Source organism: Phyllopteryx taeniolatus, chromosome 7, assembly GCF_024500385.1.
Source record: "Phyllopteryx taeniolatus isolate TA_2022b chromosome 7, UOR_Ptae_1.2, whole genome shotgun sequence".
Lineage (NCBI taxonomy): Eukaryota > Metazoa > Chordata > Actinopteri > Syngnathiformes > Syngnathidae > Phyllopteryx > Phyllopteryx taeniolatus.
Window position 1 is genome coordinate 12,627,343 of NC_084508.1, and position 27,427 is coordinate 12,654,769.

General features: G+C 39.8%; 1 protein-coding gene across 5 annotated transcripts in view; it reads left to right on the plus strand.

The window, feature by feature from the left end:
- The window catches only part of celf5a (cugbp, Elav-like family member 5a), a 324,659-nt gene that overhangs the window by 2,223 nt on the left and 295,009 nt on the right, over window positions 1-27,427 (plus strand). For all 5 annotated transcript variants that reach the window (XM_061778627.1, XM_061778628.1, XM_061778631.1 and 2 more), the window contains exon 2: window positions 10,700-11,109. In XM_061778627.1, the coding sequence (XP_061634611.1) occupies window positions 10,707-11,109 (403 nt within the window). In that variant the 5' untranslated portion in view covers window positions 10,700-10,706. The remainder of the gene's footprint in view (window positions 1-10,699; window positions 11,110-27,427) is intronic.

Here is a 27,427-nt window from a genome sequence, read left to right on the forward strand (position 1 = left end):
AGTATATTTCTATACATTATATATTTAATGTGTATATATACTGTAGTATATATGTGCACAGATATACTTCTTCAATGCAAACTGCCACTGTGTACAATGTAAGTAAACAAAAACTAGAAAAGAACTAGATTCAAGAGTGAGTACACCCTTAAAGCAAATATTTGGAAATGTATGGACATACTATGGTAGTATTTGTGCCTGTAACGCCAAGTGTGTACATTTACTATATCGCTACTGCGTCTAACAGAGTCAAATGATATCGCCACCTACTGACCTGGCATGCACATTACAGTGTTTTTGGAAGTGTTTGTTCAGAGGGATCTTTTGACATCCTCTTTTGCATGTAACGCGTTTAAATTTTTCTAGGTTGTGCTTCCTCACGCGCATCTTTCTTCAGCATCCTTGGCGTACACACACATGCACGCATGCACACACACGTTTACACTCGCTCTATTTTGTACCCCTAATGCATGCACACAATGACACCAATTACACAAATGCCACTGACTATTTATCCTGACGAAAACTGGCCTCCATTTTTTATTTAATTATTATTATTATTTTTGTTTTTAAATATATATTTTTTTTAAAGGGGAACGGTGACGTGAATGCATTAGCGTTTGGCTGTTGGTAAAATATTTAACAAACAAAGCTGGGCGCTCTTGGAATAAACACAATAACATCTCATGCTGTGACAAATCTCGCCGAGTGAGTGACAGCAGCACAACTGGGTGGATTACCGGCAGTGATGGCTGCCAAATAAAATTACTTTTCCAGTTTGTGCCCGCTTGTATGGTGCTCCCCCACATGAATGTAATCCACAGATGACTTGATGACAAACTTGGACACAACAGTTGCAATCAGGAGAATCACACAGGAACAATTATTTCACTGATTGGCTTTTTTCTCCTTTATTTGTCTTCATGTAATTGTGATGCATCTGCATCGTTTTATGGATTTGTTTGTTTGCATTGGACTGGATTGACAAATCAACCTACAATTATTTTTTTTTTGAGCAGTAATTTTTCTCAACAATGTATCTCGAACAAAAAAAGAAATCCCTTGGATGTTCTATTTTATAAAATCATCTTAATTGGTCAAAAATATTAATTTGATAAATAAAATAAAATGAAAGCACTTTGTTGCTAATGGGACTAAATAAAAATCACAAAATTACATAAAATCCCTTTTTTTAATAACGTGTGAAAATATAATTTTGTAAATTCAATAAATTTACAATCTTCCTTATGGGCAACATTTTAATATTTGATAAATAAAATGAAATACAGTCTATTAAAGTAAATTCTCAAAGCTTCGAAATAAAACGAATGAATGACTTAAAATAATTATAATGGGAAAAACAAAAAATATTTATGAACATTTTACATTTTAATAACCAAAATGATGTGTCTAAATCTTGGCAAGTCTGTGCTCACTGACTGCTCTTGTTTATTGATCATTTATTTTTCTACCTTCAAAGTGTTAACTACGTATATAAAATTGCTTCGCTGGCCAATTGTGCACACAGTTGGCATTTAAACCACAGTTATGAGGAAACCGCTAATATAGCGGAAATGATTTAACTCAATGACTTGTGGACCTAGGAAAAAGACATGGTACATTGCTGCTCTCTGTTGGTTTGAAACTGTAAGTAACTGTTGAAGTTTGAATATATAAGGACAATATTTGCGTCTCAATATTGAGAGAATACTGTACATTACTAGATGAGACAAATCAGAAGAGAAAGATAATAATGGTGAGATCTGAGAATGCAAACATAAACATTGCTCTTTTTAAATTGTCATTTTACCTCACAGTACAATATTCTCTCTATTGGTTTGCAGAAGTAGTTATGTAAATATTGTATGGATGTTTCCTTATTTCCATTTTCCAGCAATATATGTATAATTTACATAATAAGAAAGAGAAAACAAGCTTGTATCTGCAGGTGTTCTCCTGGATTAAGATCACGTTCATGTCACATGAACAGCAGCAGCAGTCCAGTGAGACATTTGTGGGAAAATTGTGTTTGGAAGAGAACACAAACCTCAGAGCAGTAACCTGGAGGAAATGACAACAATAGACCGCCTGCTGACATTTTATCTCACGTATAACAAAACAACAGTCACAGTCGGTAAAAGCATTTGTTTTGAAGGATTTGGATGAGAAAATTAAGCTGCTGGATGCCAAAATTGCTTTGTTAGATCCTCCTGTAGCTCCGCCTAGGTAAGCTACATAGCATTTTTTTAAACGTCCAATATCACCTCCAATGGCAGTGTAATACTCAAAACCGACATTAGTCCATCAGTGTAAAATGGGTGCCCTTGGTTTTCCTGTTGGGGTCGAGTGCTAGAGGACTCTGCATCTTTTTGCACAATTCTCAAAAAAAAAAAAAATGTGCCGGCATTACCAGATAACTAGCAACCCCTTACTGCTCAGTGACTGTTTTGTTTTTTTGTCAATGTCTTTCTGTCTCCAAAGTGTTCTCTGTCAATTGACTGTCTGTTGTCGTACTAGAGCGTCTCCAACTACCGGAGACAAATTCCTTGTGTGTTTTTGGACATACTTGGCAAATAAAGATGATTCTGATTCTGAGAGGTCTGCTATGCCACATGTCAGAGAGAGGACAGGGAGAGGCAGCAGGAGCAAAGTCAGGCAGATGCAGATCAGACTCAGGAAATTACTAGCAAAATACAGTTGCACTAATGAGTTTATTCATTTTGCATTTGACTCACTGCTCTGTATGAAATTAATTACATTTAGAATGCTTATTAAACAAAAAAAGTGGCACTGTCACACAATTCGGTGTGAGGCGGAGCTTCTTCTCTATTTGGACTGGCATGCCATCAATGTGACACGCCACAATTAACCGAAACATTTTGAAGCGAGCAAGCACAGCATCAACGATCAACAGAACCGCTCTGCTGACTCTTGCATGGTCACGTTTACATGGCGGCTTGCCGATTTGAATTCTTGTTACACTGTTATCTGTGCTACAAAACCTGAACAATCACACAAAAAGAGCTGGGAAAGTTCATTTTCTACACAATCTATTTTTCGAAGTTCAAAACATCCATCCATCCATCCATTTTCTGAGCCGCTTCTCCTCACTAGGGTCGCGGGCGTGCTGGAGCCTATCCCAGCTGTCATCGGGCAGGAGGCGGGGTACACCCTGAACTGGTTGCCAGCCAATCGCAGGGCACATCGAAACAAACAACCATTCGCACTCACAGTCATGCCTACGGGCAATTTAGAGTCTCCAATTAATGCATGTTTTTGGGATGTGGGAGGAAACCGGAGTGCCCGGAGAAAACCCACGCAGGCACGGGGAGAACATGCAAACTCCACACAGGCGGGGACGGGGATTGAACCCCGCACCTCAGAACTGTGAGGCTGACGCTCTAACCAGTCGGCCACCGTGCCGCCAAGTTCAAAACAAATCAAGGAAATAATGTAAATGGAATTAATTTGCTTCACCATCATTAATCATTGGAGTGAGAGGCGGGCTAAGCCCTGTACTGGTCGCGACTGAATGACAATTTACACATATGGACAGTTTAGCATTTGCAATGAACCTTGTATGTGGAATGTGGGAGGAAGTTGAAGTACCTGGACAAAACGCACGCAAGCGCAGGGAGGACCAAGATTCAAACCTAGAATTGTGAGGCAGATGTGCGAACAGCAAATCACTGTGCTGCAAAAGTTGTATTATTATGAGAAAAAGTTTTTTTTTTCAAGAACGTTGACAGATATTTTTATGAAGGCATTCAGGCATGTACGCTTCATTGAAGACCCTGAATTACAGATGTCAAACTGAAGGCCCAGGGGCCAGATCTGGCCAGACAAATCTTTTTTTTTTTTTTGTGGCCCACTAAAGCTAATACAGAGTGTATACTTACCGCGCTTTTGCTAAATTGATTTAGTCATTTTGGCAGAAAATTCCTTCTTAACATAAATTGAACAATCGATGTAGGCGTACAATTGTTATAGATATTTGGTTGTCAGTCTTTTCCATGACTTCTAGTTTCAAATTCAACTTCCATCCCATCCATCCACTTTCTGAGCCGCTTCTCCTCACTAGGGTCGCGGGCGTGCTGGAGCCTATCCCAGCTCTCATCGGGCAGGAGGCGGGGTACACCCTGAACTGGTTGCCAGCCAATCGCAGGGCACATACAAACAAACAACCATTCGCACTCAGATTCACACCTACGGGCAATTTAGAGTTGTCAATTAACCTACCATGCATGTTTTTGGGATGTGGGAGGAAACCGAAGTGCCCAGAGAAAACCCACGCAGGCACGGGGAGAACATGCAAACTCCACACAGGCGGGGCCGGGGATTGAATCCCGGTCCTCTGAACTGTGAGGCACACGCTCTAACCAGTTGTCCACCGTGCCGCCTCAAATTCAACTTGTTGTTAAAAATATACATAATAACAATCTAATGCAGGGGCAATTTTAAATATTTAATAATACAATGTGGTGATTATACATTTTTATTATTTTCACAGTCAAAACCAGAAGCAGCGGAACAACATGTAGCGTGTGGGGAGGGGCCACAGTGCTCAAAGGGCATTTACAACAAAGAGGGCAACCGGGCTAAAAAATGTAAAAAAAAATACAGTACACAACTTTTACTTGTCTAATAGTGACAAATAGAGGACATACAGTGGGTATGGAAAGTATTCAGACCCCCTTAAATTTTTCAGTCTTTGTTATATTGCAGCCATTTGCTAAAATAATTTCAGATAACTTTTTCCCTCATTAATGTACACACAGCACCCCATATTGACAATAAAAAATCGGAACTGTTGAAAATGTTGCAGATTTACTAAATTTCAGACCCTTTGCTGTGACACTCATATAGTTAACTCTGGTGCTGTCCATTTCTTCTAATCATCCTTGAGATGGTTCTATACATTCATTGGAGTCCAGCTGTGTTTGATTATACTGATTGGACTTGATTGGGGAAAGCCACTCACCTGTCTATATAACACCTTACAGCTCACAGTGCATGTCAGAGCAAAAGAGAATCATGAGGTCAAAGGAACTGCCTGGAGAGCTCTGAGACAGAATTGTAGCAAGGCACAGATCTGGCCAAGGTTACAACAAAAATTATGCTGCATTTAAGGTTCCTAAGAGCACAGTGGCTTCCATAATCCTTAAATGGAATACGTTTGGGACTACCAGAACCCTTCCTGGAGCTGGCCGTCCGGCCAAACGGAGCAATCGGGGGAGAAGAGCCTTGGTGAGAGAGGAAAAGAAGAACCCAAAGATTAGTGTGGCTGAGCTCCAGAGATGCAGTCGGGAGATGGGAGAAAGTTCTAGAAAGTCAACCATCACTGCAGCCCTCCACCAGTTAGGGCTTTATGGCGGAGTGGCCCGACGGACGGCTCTGTTTAGTGCAAGACACATGAAAGCCCGCATGGTGTTTGCTAAAAAACACCTGAACCTGGTGAAAACTCCAAGATTCTCTGGTCTAATGAGACCAAGATAGAACTTTTTGGCCTTAATTCTAAGCGGTATGTGTGGAGAAAACAAGGCACTGCTCATCACCTTTCTAATACAGTCCCAACAGTGAAGCATGGTGGTGGGAGCATCATGCTGTGGGTGTGTTTTTCAGCAGCAGGGACAGGATGACTGGTTGCAATCGAAGGAAAGATGAATGCGGCCAAGTACAGGAAAACCTTCTCCAGACTGCTCAGGACCTCAGAATGGGCCGTAGGTTCCCCTTCCTTTAAGACAATGACCCTAAGCACACAGCTAAAATAACAAAGGAGGTGGCTTCAGAAGAACTCCGTGACTGTTCTTGAATGGCCCAGCCAGACCCCTGACTTAAACCCAATTGAGCATCTCTGGAGCGACGTGAAAATGGCTGTCCACCAACGTTCACCATCCAACCTGACAGAACTGGAGAGGATCTGCAAGGAGGATTGGCAGACGATCACCAAATCCAGCTGTGAAAAACTTGTTGCATCATTATCAAAAAGACTCATGGCTGTATTAGCTCAAAAGGGTGCATCTACTAAATACGTAGCAAAGGTTCTGAATACTTATGGCTGTGTGATATTTCAGTTTTTCCTTTTTAATAAAGCTACAAAAATTTCAACAATTCTGTTTTTTTTCCTGTCAATTTGGGATGCTGTCTGTACTTTAATGAGGAAAAAAATGAACTTAAATGATTTTAACAAATGGCTGCTATATATCCCAAATTTAAGGGGTCTGAATACTTTACGTACCCACTGTAGACTGTCGTGATTTGTGAGAAAATTGGACTATGCCCACAAGATTCATGTGTATAAAAGTTATATGTGCTGTATGCTACGACGACTATTTTGTGAATGATTTTTTTTCTGTTTCGAAAATTGTCTTTTTAAATACAGCAGTTAGTTACTTTGATGGGTTACTCTTTGATTTACATTCATTCCTTTTCGTATGAGTTAGTTATTCGTTGGGAAATGTTGATATGAGTGTGTTTCATTTTATGAATCCCTGACTGTGGTTTGTGTGGTAAATATTTACCTCCTGGTCATGTTCGTTGCATTGAGAAGAGTTACCTCGCAGCTCACCAGCTATGTAAAATCCTAGCGCGTTTGTTTTTCTGCCAATCACTCATTAAAGCTTCTTCTGCAAGTCAAAACAGCTTCCACTTTTCTTGTGTGACTCAACAGCACCACAATATGCTCAGATAGGTGTTTCCCCAGTGCATGAAATAAGGATTGTGAAAATATGTGAGCAAAGGGGCACATCAAAGGTGGGTCAAAAAGTGGGGGGCTTGCCCATTTCCTTCCTTCCTTTGGTCATAACGGCCCTCTGAGAGAAACCATAACGACAATTTGGCCCGTGATGAAAATGGTTTGACACCTGTTCTGTACATTGTCCATAGGTGTGAATGTGAATGATTGTCTTAAGTGTATATGGAATCTCCAACTGGCTGCCAACTCTCGCCCAAAGTCAGCTGGGATAGGCTATGGCTATAGTAAATGGATGGATGGACTTGTCATATTGCAACTCATTCCTCATTTACAGTACATATGTTTTCTTCTTCTTTTGACAACTATGGTTACGACATTTGCAGATGTCTATAAGGGGAGTTGCTGGTATTGATTGTAATATAGAATAATTTTACAAATGAGGCAGCTTGTGTCAGTGTGTGCATAACAATACATGGATCCAAAATGACTGCCTTTCCCCAGCGGGGTCTTGAAGACTTCCTGGGCTTACAAGATCGACCCAGGCTTTCTTCCACTGACCGCCCAGGCTGGTTAACAAGCAAGCAGAATAAAACGGCAGCTGCTGAAATTGTATGCAACTTTTTTAGTTGGCTCGCTCTAATAGTGTGACCTTTATTGATTTCTTGTCTTCGCCTTGGGCCCGGCGAAGCACTAATGACATTGGTCAATAAAAACCATGAAGTGGAAGTTCTCTCCCACCCGCGCCACCGACCACCTCCCTAAAAATAGTCGGAGAGGGAGCGAACGGCCAGTGACAGCTCGGGGCTCTTATTCAACTGGAGGGCCTCAGCTTGCTCTCGACGCATGTAAGCGGGCCAACACGCTGAGCCGTCCGCTTTAGCGCATTTCACTTTAATCCCGACCCAGCCAGATTCCATTCAGAAAGGGCCTTGACACTTCCGAGCGAGTACCCTGCCTCCTTTAATCAATGCATTCAGAACACGGTGGACCGGGCGCCAAATAAAGCCAGCAAATCGTCTGTGTCGTGTGGCGCTCTCTGGAAATGTGCTGCTTAAAGGAATTCCTATTTAAAGCGAAGACATTTACAATTAAATTGCGCCCCCTCCCACCTCCCCAACCAAGACCACCACTGGTGTATCGAATGTACAGTCAATGACTGCCTGCTGGCGTCTTTCTACAGTTATGCACCCCCCTAAAAAAATAAATAAAATCTACATTCTTTTGGGGGAGGAATGATAAACATGTTTCCTCTACTATACCTGATCAGTATTAAGTTGTAATACCTCCATTCACCACTAGATGGCAGACATCACTTAGTAGTGCTTTCACTGGGTCTTCTCCATCAGGAATATCGTCAAGAATAGGAAGCAGTTAAAATGTTCAACAAACTTAAAGACAAGCCTATATACCTAGTTTCCTTAGAGATGTCAATCACAATTGTTTTGTGTCACTAAGACAAACGGTCACTTTTGTACCTTGGGGAAAGAAGCTTTGATGTGTATTTACCAGGAAGCGCACACTAGCATCTTACACCACAAAGTTAACACTTAGCTCAGCTTATCTTAACATACAAAGGAACTGAGCGGGACGTTGCTGTATTGCACACAATTCACAGGCAGGGTTTCATGTAAACATCCATCCATCCATCCATCCATTTTCAACACATCTCATCGTGGTTAGGGTCGCGGGACGCTGGAGCCTATCGCAGCTGACTTCGGGCGAAAGGAGGACTACACCCTGAACTGGTCGCCAGTCAGTCGCAGGGCTCATGTAAACATATAACAACATAAATGTAAGCCACCAGTTAATTAAGACACACATTCAAAAAACTGCAGGTAACATAAACACACTTGAACGATGATTAATGTCCTTTTTATGACAAACCTCTGTGATGAATGACACAATGCATGCTGGGAACCGGAGTTAATGTGAGAAGTATACTGAAGCTGCCAAACTCTCAAATCAAAAGTACACAAACAACAGCGCTGTTTTTCTTCACAAGAAAGGTTGACAGTTCGTTGAAAGTGCATGAAGAATTATTAAAATTTGTGACCTCCAAAAACATGGACATATTTAATGCCATTAATAGTGTTGCAAATGCGACTTGAACAAGCGGCAGCACAAGCGAGATACATCAGGGCCAGATCAAAAAAGCAGAGTGAACTGCCCTATACTGCAAAGTGAGGAGGGGATTTTGATTGACATGAAAGACAAACATAATATTTAGATTTTGAGTGAGTTGATTTTTGTGAAAATAGTAGATATATTAGAGTGACAATATTAGTTCTTGCACTTAATGTTGGTTTACTGTTCAGCGGTTTTGTGCCATCCTTGAATGGTAATTTTTATGTCAGCGAGCCCTTTGCACAGGGGAAAAAAATATCACAGTAGGTGGTTATTTTTTGATTGCTTCAAACCCTTTGTTGTTGAAGAGTGGATCTTTTATACATGCATTGCTTTTAACCTGTCCTGTTCAGCTGCATGGCCTTGCAGAATGGTGGATCCGTATGCCTTTTGTGCTGGAACAGTTTTGTTGTGCAACAGGGGAGTTTGAATTATTCGTTCTGCTTATTTTTTTTTTTATATTGTTTTTAATTATTCTGACGTTTTTTGAAAATCCAGCCGGACAGAAAAGGGATTTTAGGGGACAGAGTGGACAAGGGGAACAGGGGTGCGAAGCACAGCAGAACAATAGTCTAGATATTTGAGCACATGTAACATTACAACAGTCAAATCGTGTTATTTATGATTGGGGGTGGGAGCGGCACCCGGTGAGGACATGCAACAACTAACCAAGAGAACATGATGAGAGAGGACAGAAAAGGACAGGACAGGATGTGGGAAATGAGCAAGGCAGTGCTACTGAACCTGGAACCTGGAGGGTCTTACCCTGTGTTATTATTCGTGGTCCCAGCACAAGTAATTAAAGCCTACAGCGAGTCTATTGAACTTATTAGTGAATGAACACCATATGACATGCATGTTAGTCAACCGGTGTACGGAGTTGCTGAGCCCGCACACTGAGAAAGGGTGGGCCCGGCCCCATCTACCTGCAAGCGGGGGCCAAGCCAGCGAGCCCGTCCAGCGGGGGACCCGACCGAGGAGACGCCACCCACTCCCCAGGACCCAGAGAGGTCTCCGAGCCCAACTGAAGAGCCCCAACCAGTCCCAAGGGATTGCACATTGGTTCAATAAAAACAGACCTGCACATATTTTGTCCATATTTAAAATGTCATTTTTGTCTTCACACTAGTAGAACAACCTTGGTATACTAGTACCACAACTGCATGTTACTATATAGAGAGGCAAAACTGTGCACTTATTGACATCTGCACACTACTAGTACTTCTAGGGAAGCAGTAAATGGTAACTAGTAGGGCTAAAAGCACCTCGTTGTCAACTAGTGCACAGTTTTGCCTCGATTGTAGTTGTCCTACTGGCGAGGACAAAAAGCATACCAGCATAAGGTCCGTAAGTCAATTCAGTGCAGTAGTAGAATGACCTGGGCTCACTAGTAGAACGACTGTGTAGTACTGGTAACATTTTTCCACGACTCCCTTTCACTACTGTATGACATCTGCACAAGAGTAGGATTACTACATAATAATGAGGCAAAACTGCGCACGAGTTGACATCTGTGCACTACTAGTGACCCGATAGGTAGATGGATGGATAGATAGATAGATAGATAAAATCTATCTATCCATCCATCCAATGTCCAGCGTTCTTGTAAACGGCGTTTTCTAAACTGTAGTAAACGTAATGGCCACCGAGTGTCGCTCCAGAGCGTCTAATAGCGTTTAAGTGCGTATCCCTTCCACCATTCTGCTCCTAGTTGCCTCCTTCTATGCGCGCGCGTGTGTGTGTGTGTGTGTGTGTGTGTGTCTGTGCCGGATAAGAAAGTAAGCCTGGTTTCCAGCTGAGTGCTTGCTCTCTCTCTCTCACAGTGTGTGTGTGTGTGTGTGCGTGTGTGTGTGTTGTCATTATTATCCACTCTGCTCCCAGCTCGAGAATGGCCAGATTCACTCAGACTGAAACAAGAAGGCAGCAGCAGCATCCTCCTCATCATCCTCTTCCTCCTCCTCCTCCTGCTCCTCAGCAGCATCCCGCTCCACACTCCTCCAGCTTGCTCCTCAGCGGACCGAGCCCGGCACCACTGCTCCTGATCCCGCAACACCAGTCCCAGTACCAGCAGCAGTACGTCCAGATCCCACTGCCCAAACCCATGAACGGCTCGGAACCCATTTCACTTCATCCGGAGAGCGGCGCCATGAAGGACCAGGATGCCATTAAGCTGTTTATCGGGCAGATTCCGCGCAACTTGGAGGAGAAGGACCTGAAGCCCCTCTTTGAACAGTTTGGGAAGATCCACGAACTGACCGTTCTCAAGGACCGCTACACTGGCATGCACAAAGGTACCGTTAGCGACTTACCGGCGGTTGCACATTTTGCTCATGAATTGCCTTTGTAAAACCACATTTATATCACTTTTGTGCGAGATTTCCCCGTCCCTTCTCGTGACGCTGCGCGTTACGCACCTTCCGTGCTTGTGCAATTTACGCACGCGCTCTTCCCAGTTTGGTGATGATTTCATATCTTTTGGATCCTTTTGAGAGCGATGAGTGCCGTTACTTTATTGCCACCCCCTTAACCCTGTTTGAACGCGCTCTTAAGTGGGGCAGAGAAGCTTGGAAATGATTCATTTTTAAAGAGCTGTGGCTATCTTTTCATAATTTATTCATCCATTTGCGTTCTTGAACATCATCGAGCCCACCGTATAGCTATAGAGAGAGGTGCTAAAATCAGTTCAGAGGCGGTTTGACGGCTCGTGGAGGCCGGGGTACCCCCCCCCCCCCCCCCCCCTCAAAGAGTGCCATGACTGATGTCTCCACGAAGAATCCCCCCCCCCTCCTCCCCCCCCCCATGCTGCTGATGCCGAAGTAGGAGGCAGCACGGGTGTAAATCCACGCTGCTCTGCACTGTACACACTTGACAACTTCCACCTTCTGTAATGAAGTTGGTTACCAAGGGTAGGACTCGTCGTGTAAATCACCAAAAGGGGCTTTGAGTGTGGGTGGGGGTTTATTTCTTTAAAGACTTCACCCCGTTTTGCAGTCCATCACAGCATGGTGGATGTCATCTTCTCCATCGTAATCGTCATTGTCATCATCAGTTTCAGTTTAATGTGCAGAATAGTCATAGCTGCAAATAATAACTGGGGTGATGTTTTTGTTGTTGTTGTTTTAAAACTCAACTTAAGATGGGTTAGGCCTTTACGTGGACTGTTATACAGAAGTCTTTTTAAAAAAAATTGTTATTACAACTGAAAGTGGAAATAAAAAGGACGACAGATATCGGTTGTGTAGATTCTTGGAACATGGACACACAGAACATTGCGGCGTGACCACGTCAGAGTCTCAAAACCAGATGTCGTTGTCATCTTTAATACTTTGCATAAAACTTATAATATGCAGTAACACTTTAAATCATCTTTGTGACTGCACGCTTTGGTATGTGCTGCTGCTTTGGGTAGCAAATAAGCAGTTAACGCTCAAATCTCTGAGTCTGAAGCATCCGTGAACTGATATTTCTAAGTTACTACCGTTTTTTTGTTGTTGGTTTTTTGGGGACGGGGGGGGGGGGGGGGGGATGTTAAGAAAATGTCTTAAAAGTGCTGGTTGCAATTTAAAAAGAAAAAAAAAAATCCCGTTTTGTGATATGTTAAACCAATCATTATGACTTGACAGTAGTAAATGGAAAATATTATCTTTGAAAAAAAATCTGCCATCTCTGCCCGTCTTCTGTCTTTAATTTGATACACAGTACAAGAAACCACTCTGCTGATGAAAAACAACCAATCAGAGAAAGAAGAGTTACAAGGTATCAATACCCCATGACCTTGAAAAAAATAAAACTTCAAACCTATAACAGTGTTATAGAATTAGGTGCTTTTCTGGGGTAACAAGGTACCAGGACAGCGCAAGGCTGCGGGAGCGTGCCAACGACGAGTGTGCCTGTGACTACAAAACAAATGATTTACACCTCGTAAATCACACTTTCTGTCTCTGATTGGTTGTTTCTCCTCAGGCTAGGTGGTTTCTTGTATATCAAATTAGAGGTACAAGATGGGGCCAGAGATTTTTTTTTTGTCTTTCTTCATATTTATCACATACTACTACTGTCAAGTCATGTTGACACAAATATGATAAAAATGATTTTTCTTAAAAATTGCAAACTCCCCCATTAATTCGTTGCAGTGAGATGGCAACTATTTGAGGAAATACAGAAAAAAACGTGTTTGTCTCATTTTTCATAGCTACCAATATCAAACATTGGGTCGACAACAGCTCAGACTTCAGGTCACTTCCTAATTGGCTCGCGCTCAGTTTCACATTACAATCACAGTCTGTGGCTCGGCAAAGCTTGGTGTTGACCACAGACATCAAGATTTATGATCGTATACCGTATATTGAAGAGGTTTAACATTTACGAAAGTTGGCCCTGACCATTTTCTGAGCAGAGAGGGATGGGCGGGGTAAATAAAGAAATAAATCACTCTCTACTCCACGTCTCAATCTCACACTACGAATCGTTCAGACACATCTGATAATCGAACCTTTGCTTAATTTGATTGAAAGAGAGGATAAATACTCAAAGTAGGCCCTGTCGGTATGTGCCTACACTCAAAAAAATTACTCATTGGATGAACACAAATACATTTTGGGCAGGTTTTCCATCCATTTTATTTGTGTAACTCCAACTCAAATGTAATAGTTCCGTGTAATTTGATATAATTGAGTCAGCCAAACCCATTTTCATCAAATACAGCCAAAGTAAAATAAGTACACTAAGTGGCCTAAATTGATTCACATCAATCCAACTCAAATTACTATAATTAGTCTAAAAAAATTTATTTTTGCGCTTACCCCCCCACCCCAATATATTTCACGCAACACAAAATCGGGTAAATGTGTTTTTATTGAAAACTTACAAAATAAAACATTCTTTGGAAATGCATTTTGAACTTTACATGCTTACATTTTTAAGCTTCTTTGTAGTTGTATAAAACACCTTAGAATCCAATCACTCATATAGCAACGCAGGTTAGTGGATCTTGAATTAACACATTTTAAGTACTAGAAAAGCATCTTCAATGACATTCTTGGACTGTGAGTACACACCCTGACTGTCCCTTATGAAAAAAAGTCGGATTTTCAGCTGCTGTACCTTTACATTTAGCTTGGGTCCGTCCAAGTTCATATTGATCTTCTGGAAAAACTCAGAGGTGTACTTCAGGTTTTCTGGAAAGACGAGAATAAGTGCCCTAATGAGCCCAAACAGCATGATCAACACCATGATGACACTGCCAGCGTTGTTGAGGACTTTAATGCCCTCGATCACAATTCCCACATCCGCTGGCTCGTCATGTCCATCTTTTCGGATTGTGTAAATCTTTATAACTGTAGTGGTGATGTTCCTTTCTGCATCCTTAGCTACCACGGGCTGAACAACACAAACACAGAAAACTAATTAATTAAAATGCAACACACGGGGGACAACAAACAGAAATCCATATACAACATTCGATACAGCAGTTTATCAGTTGTTATGATCAAAAGACAGGTGCCAATTCTAAGACAGCTGTAGCCTTTAACATTTGACCTGAGATACCTGACCATGGTTAGTAATGGTGGTGTGTCAAGTTTTTATATAATCTTCTGATGCATACATCAGTGTTGTTTCCTGAAGTCATGAAATCATGGTTTGAACAATATTCTAGAAAATTTGGGTTCAAACCATCATGTTATCAACCCATAGCATACACGGGGAGCCCGCTATCCTGTTATAGCAAACGGTGGGATAGAATAAAATGTGTGCACGAGTTGTCCTGCAAACTCTTAACCTGACAGTGGCGCAGCAGCTAAAAATACCACAGATTCAGTATTAGCAAATAAAATACTGCATTAACAGACCAGTGTGGTTAATGTGAACAATAAATACTGTACTCACTTTAATGTACGCACAACACTTGGTCACAAACTCTTAAATGCTTTCGCCCAACTTGATTCGCTTGCAGAAAGAAAAAAGGGAGTGAGGAGGGAAGGAGGTCACGTGCCAGATGCTACTCATCTCTTAATGGGCCATTTAGCTACCTTTTGGTGTTTTAACAATATACTGTACTATAAATGCCCCATAAATGACCCGCCTTGCATTCATACGGCGATTTTTGATAAGTGAATAAAGCACAAACGTCACTGAAGGGGGGGGGGGCTACGCGGAGGTGGCGTCTGCCCCCAAAAAATTATTAGTTAATAATTCACGTTCGTAGCTTCCGTACACACATGTACACTTTTCCCAGAACACGTACTGCAGTTAAAACACTAGTTAGAGTAACCACAAACACGAGTCGTCCTACTCAAACTCCATTCTCGAGTAGGCCATTTTAGCAGCTAAACCTAGCATAGCTAGCTAGCTCATAATGCCTGCCCAACTACGCTGGCGGTCTTTTGGGAAAGGTTATTTAAAAAAAACCAAAAACACACACGCACACAAAAAAAGCAGTACTCACCAGGGAGGGAAATTACAGCTGTCTTTCTCCGCAGCAGCGCCGCCACAAATTGCGTTGCAATGGGCGGTCCGAATTCAAATTTCAAATCTAACACATTTGTTTTGAGTTCATGAATGTCAAAGTGAAACTATTACTTCAGCTTAACAAAACGTACATGTATAAGTTGTTAATTAGATTTGTTTTAGAAAATTAAACACAAAATAAATATGTTGCATGAAAGAAGGGTTTGAATCATTTTTGAGTGTACCCTGCATAACTGCTTTAAAAGTGAGCCCACTTACTTTGCATAACTTCCTGTGTATATTGTTCTTCTCACGATCTCATTGAGACTGGGAGAAAAAAAAACACGAAAATCCAAAGCAAAAGCAAAACGGTAGCAGACCCCATCTCTCTCATTAAGTTCTTAGATGACACGAGGCCTTTGTTCTGCATTTGCTATTCTATGCACACGCACTCACACACTTTTCATTTATTCATTCATCGGCGTGTGATTGCGCGCTCGCGTGTGTGCAAACACGTACAGAAGTGTCATTGCCCTGCGTTGCGTAATGATTGCACTATTTAGCTGTCGAGTGATTGTGGCCCCATTGCCAGCGAACTTCAGCTCCTTAAGTGTGATTGGATGGGGAGGAAATAGAGCTTTGAAAGGCGAACCACTAAAGGCTGGACAATATATAACATACAGTATAGCAATATTTTGTTTTGTTTACTAGATCTCACATCAGATATCAATACGGTCATTGTCAATTGGATAATGATGTCTTTAGACTTAGTACCCTTATACATATATATACATATATATATATATATATGTGTATATATGTGTGTATATATATATATATATATACACATATATATATACACACACATATACATATATATACACACACATATACATATATGTATGTATATATATATATATATGTATATATGTAAATATATATATATGTATATATATATATATGTATATATATGCATATATATATATATATGTATATATATGCATATATATATATATGTATATATATGCATATATATATATATGTATATATATGCATATATATATATATATATGGATATATATGTAAATATATATATATATATATATATATATATATATGTATATATATTCATATATATATATATATATGGATATATATGTAAATATATATATATATATATATATATCTATGGATATGGATATGTATATATATATATATATATATATATATATATATATATGGATATGTATATGTATATATATATATATATATATATATATATATATATATATATGGATATGTATATGTATATATATATATATATATATATATATATATATATATATATATATGGATATGTATATATATATATATATATATGGATATGTATATGTATATATATATATATATATATATATATATATATATATATATGGATATGTATATATATATGTATATATGTGTATATATATATATGTGTATATATATATATATGTATATGTATATATTTTCCTTCAAATAATGTATACTCGCTTCGTACCTCCCAACATCCCATTAATCGCTGCTCTCAGCTTTAATTATTATAAAGTAATTGAAACAAATGAGGATAAGTGGTACAGAAGATGGATGGATGGATTAGAGTTTTAAAACACCTTGCTATAGTCTAAAAACTGAGATGACGTGTACCTTTGAAATTGTTTCCTTGTATTATTCTTTTTATGGTTGGCTATATTCTATTTGGATAGAATAATTGCAAGCACAATGGGTAATCGCTCCAATTGAAGTTAATCCCGCACAAAAAGTTCCTTCTAAATGCAAATCAACGTGACTTTCTATTCTGTTACAGGCTAATTAGGTTTGTATAAGCAACTTAGCAACCGACAATTCCCGACGTAATTAACGATACACAATCAATCTTTCACGTCGCTGTCCATCTCTGACGTGTTTTTGTGCAGTAAATGACGGTATTACGCAAAATGGATTATACGGTATGGATGCTGATGGAAATAACGGTTATCACCCTCACAAGGACGCACACACACACACACACACACATATATATACATGCACGCATGCATGCATCAGCAATTTGCAGTAGTTCTGCACTTCTGATTGCAATTTGGTCCAACTTGTCCTTTTGTCTGTGATTTCCTTCCATGTGTTTTGCCCGTGGTAATCCACAAGGGAGAACATGGAATTAGTTTGTAAAGCGCGATAATAATGCATGGCCATAATAAGTTGACTCGGGAGGATTAGCAAATGTGCATTGTCTGAAGCGGCGCTCCCTTGGGTGTTCAGCCGGTTGCCTCCCTAAACAGTGGCTGCCTCTCCCAATTAAATATTCCGTCTAGTCTGCCTCCTCCTCCTCCTCCGATGGTTAATTCTGCCCACGACGTCCGTGGCCTGCCAATTATTGTTACCCAATTGGTATTAATAGGTAAAGGGTTTTCTCATGCAGAATACATCACAGACAGGAAAAAACGTCTCCCTTCGGCTCCAATTATAAGTGCCAGAGTGTAGTGGATGTGCACATGCTAAATGCAGGAGATTAATTAGGATAAACATCCATATGTACATATCTTAGGAACATATATATCTGCAGACAGGCAGACAAGAGTGTGGGCCGACGTCTACAGCAGAAATAGGCTTGCATGAAGCTAGGCATGCAGTTAAGACGTATGCTGGCAGGCAAGAAGATGGACAGAAAGGAAAAGAGACAGGTAGGAAGCCAGGGAGGTAGTATGGAAGGCAAGACGCTATAGGCTGGCAGTCAGGTACAACGATAGATAGACAGGCTAGCAGAGAAATGGATAAGCAGTAAGACAGACAGACAAGAATGAAGCCAGGCATGGGGGTAGACAGGCTAGGTTAAGCAGGCATGGAATTAGATAGTGAGACCAAAAGACAGACAGGTGCTCAGAAAGGCAGATGAACCTGCTCGGGACAGAAAGACAGGTAGGCAGCCAGACTGCAAGAATAGATTGCAATGTGAGATGGACAGACGGATAAACAGAAAAACTGAAAAGAAGACAGACAGGAAAGGGAACAGATAAGAAGGAAGACAGGCATAAGGTTTGTATATTTCTTGCTATTTTAATTGTTTTTATCTCTATAAAGAACTTTGTGTTGCATTTTAATATATAAAAAGTACTATTTAAATAAACTTGATTTGATTTTTATTTGACTGGAGGCTAGACAGGCATGAGGACAGACAGACACACAGGTTGGTAAGCAGCCCGAGATAGGTAGTGAGACAGAGAAAACAGAAAGAACAACATATTAGCAAGTAGGAAGGTAGGTTTTTCGAGATAAGTCGTCATTTGGCAAATTATATATATTTTTTTTGTGCTTTGACTTGCGAGCAAAAAATTGAGATACGAGCGCTTATGGGGGCAGGGAACTCAACTTGACTCATTGTACAGCAAGCAGCAGTTTGGCAGATAGTCCAATTTTTCAAAAATAGGCTTTAAGATGTTTATTGCCAATCACAGTAGAGGTTTACTGTCAAACAAAACATAAAACAACGATAATTAATCGTTGTGTCCTTAAAAATACCACATAGCTTTAAGTCCGTTTAGCTTAATGCTAACAAACAATGCAAAACGCCGTAGCATAGCATTGGTGTCACTGTGCTATAACCCATTAAGTAACAAACATTTGAACACAAACAGTGTGGCAATACATGTAGACATAATACAACAATACTCACAGGCATGGCTTCTTCATCGGTCCCAGTTTAGTGAGGAACTGGGACCGTCTCCATGTACAGTACCGGGTGATTGAAAAGTAACTCCCTATTTTGAAGTACTTGTAATTTATTTCTTAACTATAATTCTTACAAGAAATGAACATGAGAGGAAAGTGTATTGCATGGAGTTTTATTTAAAATTCGATATGGGCGCCACCATTAGCCACCAGTTTCTCAAGCCGCCTGGGAACCGCATTAACTGATTTCACAAGGAACTCTTGTATGATGGGAGACATAACTTCTCGTATTTGCCCTTCAAGTTCTTCCAAAGTCGTTGATTTGTTAGAATAGACTTGCTCCTTTAATCATGGAACATACACAAATTTTTTGTTTTTAAATATTACAACATATGAATAAATTATAAGTATTTTACTTTAGTATTTTAGTTACTTCTCAATCACCCTGTATATCTGTATGTCTGAATTATAATGCCACCAGGTGGCCAAGGCACGCACATCAGAAGGAGCAGTACAAGGTCAATTGAATTGAAGCAAAACTTGGCAAAAACTGTTTAAATCTGTACATTATATTTAATTATATCATTACTGTATGTTTTTGTAAAGTACAATATTATAGAGTGCTATTTTCTTTCTTAAAAATTAATTTCAACATTCTTGTTGTTTTTGTTGGATGGTTGGAAGGCATTAATAGCCTTTTCAATTAATTTCAATTGTAAAAGATGATTTGCTATATGAGTGTTTTAAGTTACAGTCAATGCACCACTGAATAGGAAACCATGTCTGAAAAACTGCCAGTGAGGTAGAAAGACGGGCTAGCAAACAGGATGTCACTCAGGCAGGCAGACAGACAGGCAGCACGGGTCCAATGGGCCAAGTGACAATGACGCGGTATCAATATGAGGCCACGTCTGCCGAGGTTGTTTTAATGCATTAGAAAAAGTCAGCAGAGCTTTTGCCTTAGATTGCAGCCGAGCTGGAGCATATGAAATCATAGAATAATCTCATAAAATATTTATTCAAGTTTTCATTTCGTCCCCCTTCTGAGCCAGTACGATGGATAGCAGCTTCTCTGCGGGCTGCCACTCCCAATGAACAAACAAAAATAACAATGGAGGAGATAAACAGGAAAATTTGGAAAGACTCATATGCATGCCTGTACATGTTGATATTAATTTCATGTGTAAAACCATCTCTGATATGACTGTACAATAGTTGAGTGCATGCATACACACACCCAATATTGCCTGTCTTATAAAAAAAACATTGTCAGAAATGAGACTACACTGTACTATATTATTGAATGCAGGAAGTTGAGCTGGGATCAACATTCAATATCGTTTGTAAAATTTAAGGTTATTAGGTGATTCATTATTTCATTGACTTCCGTGCAGATCTCCAAGGCCAAACAATAATGACAAAGAGTGGTAGACACCAGGAAAAGGTTGTAAACTCACTTTGTTAAAAACTGTCACAGGTTGTCATCAGTGTTGTTCTACTTCAGTTATGTAGGTGTCGGTAATGCATAATACAGTACAAAGTCATTGACAAGCGGCAAACAAATGACGAAGTGGCTAAGTGGGAAACCCTTTTTGGAGACCTTTTATTCTGGTCAATGCTTTATTTAGGATTAAGTGCTCTTAACTATCATACATACAAAAATAAAATTAAACAAAACTACAGTGGTACCTTGACTTATGAGTGACTCGATTTACAAGATTTTCAAGATACGAGCCGTCGCTCGACCGACTTTTTTTGCTTTGACTTGCAGGCAAAAAAAATGAGATAGGAGCACTAGATGGTGGCTGCGAACTTCACAACAAGCAGCATTTTGACATTTATTGAACAATCCTTCAAAAGAGACGCCAAGCGCTCGCTTCAAGCTATTTATTGGCACTCAGATGTTTTGAACTAAACATAAAACAAAGAGAATTCTAAATAATCTAGTCTAGCCTTCAGAAAGACAGATAGCTCAATGCTAACACATCATACAAAACGCCATAGACGGGCTAACGAATAGCACTGATGTCGCAGTGTCATAACCCTTTCAGCAACAGATACTGTATTTAAACACAAACAATGCTGCAACTCATTTTTTTATCTTCTGTGTAAAACGACTAATTTTACTGCAGCTTGCAGAGCATTTGTGACCGACTTCTTCGTGTGTGTTCGTTTGTGTTGTACGTTGAAATCTAATTAATTGTATTGCTCATTTTGACCTTAATAGCCACACCCTTTCCTGTATCGCAGTAAGTTCTATTTCCTATTCTGTGCTTAGCATTGACCGTCTCCTCTTTGCCATAATTGAGCTAATGTTTCACAAGATTTGCTGACATTACACTTGATCATGCTTTAAACTTATGTGGCATATTTTTCCAGAACATTTTGTTTTATCTGCAAATTGTGGGGTGTGCGACATTGGAAATTAAAACACAATCTTGTCTTGTCTATTACCATTTGCAAACAACTTGCCAGCTAATATTTGGCAGTGGCAACATGTTCAATAATTAATTTTCTGCGGCTCATTCATCACTCATGTCACTCGGGCTCATCTATGCGCATGCCCCCCCCCCCCCCCTTTTTATTTATTTATTTATTTATTTATTTTAGATCAAGCCAGCTTGATGTATTTGTTAATGCAGCAATCACATGCAAAACAGGAAAGTAGGCCTCGTCGGAGTCTGATTTCCCTATTTGTGCATTTTTGTCATTTGCAGTGTGGTGAGTAGCGCGTGAAAAATAACCTTCTGCAATGTATTCACAGTGGCTTATTAAAGGACAGCAAATTAATTCTGCCATAGAGGATGCTGGGTTGTCTTATTTTTGGCGGTTCACTTATCTCAACTGAAGGTGGACTTGGCAGAAGCGCGCTGCATTCTCATTCACGCTCAAAGGTCAACGCTGTTTTCTTTTGTCGACACAGAAGGGAAGCCTGTCTGTTTTGCATGGTTGGCCAATCAGAGAGGCCCATTGCCTTCAGAGCAGGAGTCGGGGGGGCTTTTTCCCCAGAACAGCTTGAGCTCTTTAATGTCATGGAGTCTGGCTTGATTCATTTCAGGAGATGAAGCAACAAGAGAGATTGGGGGATGCTTTTAAATACAATGTTTGCTGGTATAATTTTAAGTCATGCGATAAATCCTTGGAAAAAAAATTGCTTCCCTCTAACCCTCTTGTTTTGGCCCAAACAAGAAAAACATCAATCACAGAGCTGGCATTATAGCAGCATGGTGGATGAGTGCTTAGCATGTCTCCCTCAAAGTTTTGAGGTTTGGTGTTCAAATCTCCCTGTTCTAGTTTTTTTTTTTTTTTTTTTTACGGGTTCCTCCCACATTCTAAAAACAATGTATGTTAGGTTAATTTAAGATTCTAAATTGTGTGAAAGGTCATTTGTCTATATAGGCCCTACGATTGGCTGGCGACCAGTCCATGGTCAGCTGAGATAGACTTCAGGTCACCCGCTACCTCAATACCTCAAGCTCTTTATTGCCACACCCAGTTGAAGTTTACTGTCGAACTAAAGAAAAACAAAGAGAATTGCGTGATGTGTATTAAAGACAACCACATAGATTTGACTGAATAAATCCCACGTAGATTAATACTAACAAATTGGAAAACACCATATACAGGCTAATGAATAGCATCAGTGTCACTGTGTTATAACCATAAAAAAAAGAAGATATTTCAACGCAAATGGTGAAATATGTAGACAGACAATTTAATACTCACAGGCACATTCTTTATTCCTTGTAAATAATGACTAATATTAGTTTTGTTTTGATAAACCTTAAACTAACCCAGATAAATTCAGGGTTGGGATAAAGCTTTGCGGTTGCCTGACTGTCTGCTCCAAGTAAAGCAAAGTACTCACTTTATCTGGAAAAAACAAACAAACAAAATACAAACAAAAAACAGCATGCTGTTGTTATTAACCACAATACTAACATAAGGCACAGTTACTATGCAAGGCACCGAGCAAGCTTGCCCGCTAAGCTAACAAGGCTAGCTACGTTCCCCTGGTTTGTACAGGCCTACTGCTTTTTGCTCTAGAACAGTGGTTCTTAACCTGGGGTCTTTCGAACCCCAGGGATTCGGTAATACACTTGAGTTGATTAGCTTTCCTGTGGCGTTAGACAGCACATCCAATAATAAAAAAGAGCCTAAAAAATTTACTCTTACTGATGAACCTTTTTCGAGGATTGTAGAAATAACAAAGAGGAACAGATTTTGTTGTGAGTTTTCACAACGAAGTTCGTTCCTCTGACATGACAGTGGCACTTACCAACGGGAATGGCAACAGCAAAATTCACATTAACTGACCATACATTTTCATTGAATATAATTTTTAATTTTTTTTTTGTGTGAAATCCAAGTTTTATTGGTTTTGTTCTTTTACCACAATGATTTTGTGTGCAACTGATGCATGTTTCATTTTGTGCATGACCTGGATGACTGAGAATCTACACAGACAATAAAATATATACCTGTTTTGAGTTTGAAATAAACGATATTTTATTTTTCAAATTAGGAAGGGTTCCGTGAATTCCAGATGAAACTGGCGGGGTTCCGTACCTCCAACAAGGTTAAGAACCACTGAATGAATGAATGTAAATTGGGAGTAGTGCGGACAGTGGAAGCCCATTTTGGTTCTCCAAGTGGTAAAGACTTAGAAACAGTAAACTAAACTAGGCATTCACGATTTGGGATGAGTGTCAGCTCTTCGTGAAGCTCCATGCTACACAGTGGTTATAAATAGAAATTGTGTGGTATTACCGAAAATGGGTTAAGCTGCCGTCCCTGCACTGCTGGTATGACATCACTGATTGGCTTACAGCATTCCCCAAAACACTCTCTATATAACTCTGTCCATCCATCCATGCATCCACCCTAGTAATTGGCAGATCAGTGTTTATTTTGAGATCATTCTTGTTTAAATGTGAACTATACGTCAATGCAATTAACACCCTGAATTCTGCTTGTGAAAGTGAGCATTTGCGTTAATTAGTGCCGCTCTCCAGCTCAATGATGACATGAGATATATAAAATAATTTTTTTTAAGTAATACAGTCAGGAGGATTAGTGCCTTTTTTCCCTCCTCTTTGTCACAAGTCTTATTACTTCAGCCCCCCCAATGTCGAAGCAATCTTTGAAGTATTGTCTTTAAAAGGTAGCTTTCAATTTGTGGAATCAAAGCACCTGAGCACCTGATCCAATTGTTAGCAGACAGCTTGACGCCCGCCGGTCATCCGCAATCGCGCCTCCTTTGCTCTGACCAATCGATCCTTCCTTGGAGGTTTAAACGGCTCAAAGGCAGCGAGCATCGGCAGGAGCGTCACATCTAATAAACTTTGCGTGCAACTGAATACACTGTTGGCTTACCGCTTATGTTGCACAGTTTGTTTTCAGTGTCAATGCTGTGTTAATAACGTTATTGTGATAATAGCTTACTGGTATAAACACTGTGGAACACCAAACATTATTTTACTAGTTTATTTCATATAAGCATTAGGACAGATTTTAAGGAAGAATTGCACTGATTGCAGTGTACGAGATCTTCTAACTAACATGGCAACTGCTGTCACACTTATACAATGGTGAACAACCTGGACAATTGATGGAATCAATGTGATCGAAACTCCAGCTGGTTATTAATGATAACTGATTACGCCAAACCAACTTATTCTAGTATTTGGGATATTAATATTGGCTCAATGGTGCCTCAGTAATCATCTGAAATATGAATTAAAATCGTTCACGCATTCCTGAGTACCAGACATTTTTCTGCCGAGAGGCCTGACATCAGGTCATTCAAATTTCTCAATTATATCTACGTCACTCGGGAAGGTCTCCGCCTTCCCTTTCCGCTCGCCGAGCCAGCGTTCTCTCACAAATGGGTCTTCTACAGGGAGGCAACCAATCAGAGGAAAGGGGACAGTCTTAGACAAATATACTGTTGACAAAGCGGATACAATACTGGGTAAAACAGAAGTAGTTGTCAGAGGGGTCTTTTCTGGACATGCATATGACAAAACTAAGGTGTTTTTTTTTTTAAATGAGATTGACACTTTTATACTAAGTACATGTTAGAGAGTCACTCTATGGTGGTCTAAATAGCCAAAATAAAGGACTTTTAAGCATTCGGGTATGCACTTGATTATACAACACTCATGCACTTGATTATACAACACTCTGATGGTTTCTGGTATGTGCTGTATATATATATATATATATATATATATATATATATATATATATATATACACACACACACACACACACACTGGTTATGGAAAGTATGCAGACCCCTTAAATTTTTCACTGTGTTATATTGCAGGCATTTGCTAAAATCATTTAAGTTCATTTTCCCCCTCATTAATGTACACACAGCACCCCATATTAACAGAAAAAAACAGAATTTTTGAAATTTTTGCAGATTTATTAAAAAAAGAAAAACTGAAATATCACACAGCCATAAGTATTCAGACCCTTTGCTCAGTATTTAGTAGAAGCACCCTTTTGAGCTAATACACCAACGAGTCTTTTTGATAATGATGCAACAAGTTTTTCACAGCTGGATTTGGGGATCGTCTGCCATTCCTCCTTGCAGATCCTCTCCAGTTCTGTCAGGTTGGATGGTGAACGTTGGTGGGCAGCCATTTTCAGGTCTTTCCAGAGATGCTCAATCGGGTTTAAGTCAGGGCTCTGGCTGGGTCATTCAAAAACGGTCACAGAGTTGTACTGAAGCCACTCCTTCGGTATTTTAGCTGTGTGCTTAGGGTCATTGTCTGTTTTGAAGGTGAACCTTAGGCCCAGTCTGAGGTTCTGAGCACTCTGGAGAAGGTTTTCGTCCAGGATATCCCTGTACTTGGCCGCATTCATCTTTCCTTCGATTGCAACCAGCCATCCTGTCCCTGCAGCTGAAAAACACCCCCACAGCATGATGATGCCACCACCATGCTTCACTGTTGGGACTGTTTTGGACAGGTGATGAGCAGTGCCTTCTTTTCTCCACACATACCGCTGAGAATTAAGGCCAAGAAGTTCTATCTTGGTCTCATCAGACCAGAGAATCTTCCTTCTCACCATCTTTGAGTCCTTCAGGTATTTTTTAGCAAACTCCATGCGGGCTTTCATGTGTCTTGCACTGAGGAGAGGCTTCCGTCGGGCCACTCTGCCATAAAGCCCTAACTGGTGGAGGGCTGCAGTGATGGTTGACTTTCTAGAACTTTCTCGCATCTCCCGACTGCATCTCTGGAGCTCAGCCACAGTGATATTTGGGTTCTTCTTTACCTCGCTCACCAAGGTTCTTCTCCCCCAATTGTTTAGTTTGGCCGGTCAGCCAGTTCTAGGAAGGGTTCTGGTCATCCCATCCAGGGTGGTGTGTGTACATTAATGAGGGAAACAATGAACTTAAATGATTTTAGCAAATAGCTACAATATAACAAAGAGTGAAAAATATAGGTGGTTGGAATACTTTCCGTACCCACTGTGTATATATGTATATATATATTTTTCTTTTCTCCAATAATTAATAAAGTTAAAATCAACGCCGAAAAGCTTGTATGAAATTAATCGACAAAGACGAAGGACATTTTTCCTATAATTAGTTTTGCAAATGTAAAATGTATTTTCAGTAAGTTAAAGTTTTTTAAAAACGGTTTTATTTCGTTTGGTTTTTAAATTTTAGTTTTAGTTATTTGGTTCGTTTTCATTTACTTTAATAACCTTGGTGCACACACACACGCCAGTGCATGACTAAACATACCATGGATTATTTTGGTGGATTTTATGGATAACGTCAATATTTTCTAGTCATGTTTATTTCTGTTGTGCATTGTTGTTATCATGAATATTTTGCTGAAGGAGAGATTGCGTAGTCATGACATGTACATCGTGTGCACGAGTTCCTGTGCTTAACAAATCGTATGGAAAGCGGATTTAACATTTAAAAGCTTAGATTGACTATCCGTAATTAACATTGTAGATATCAACTTGTTTTTTTGTCTAGTTGTGACAACATTTTGAATGTTGGAATTTTCATTCGAGATGTCTTTAACGTAATTGTAACTAGTCAAAACGACAGATAGAAATATTGTATCTGTAATGTCATTTAGCCTCTGACAAATGACGTCACTTTTGCCATTCATGCGTATGAGGTTTTTCATTACGGATATCTACAGATATCCGCTACTGAATACATGCAACTGGATTGTAGGTATCTGTGACTCCAGTTTGAGGTATCTGCAATGTTATTTTGACAAGTCATAATTTTACATATTACTACTTACATATACAGTACCTACAAGTGCAATGTCATTTATCCTAGTTAAAACTTAATTCAAGATATCTGAAAAGGGTCATATCGATAGCTTAAATTGAGGTAAATTAAAGATGTCTTGAATTGGAATTATAACTTATGATAACAATAACAAAATGTAGGTACTGTATCTAAAACTGGAG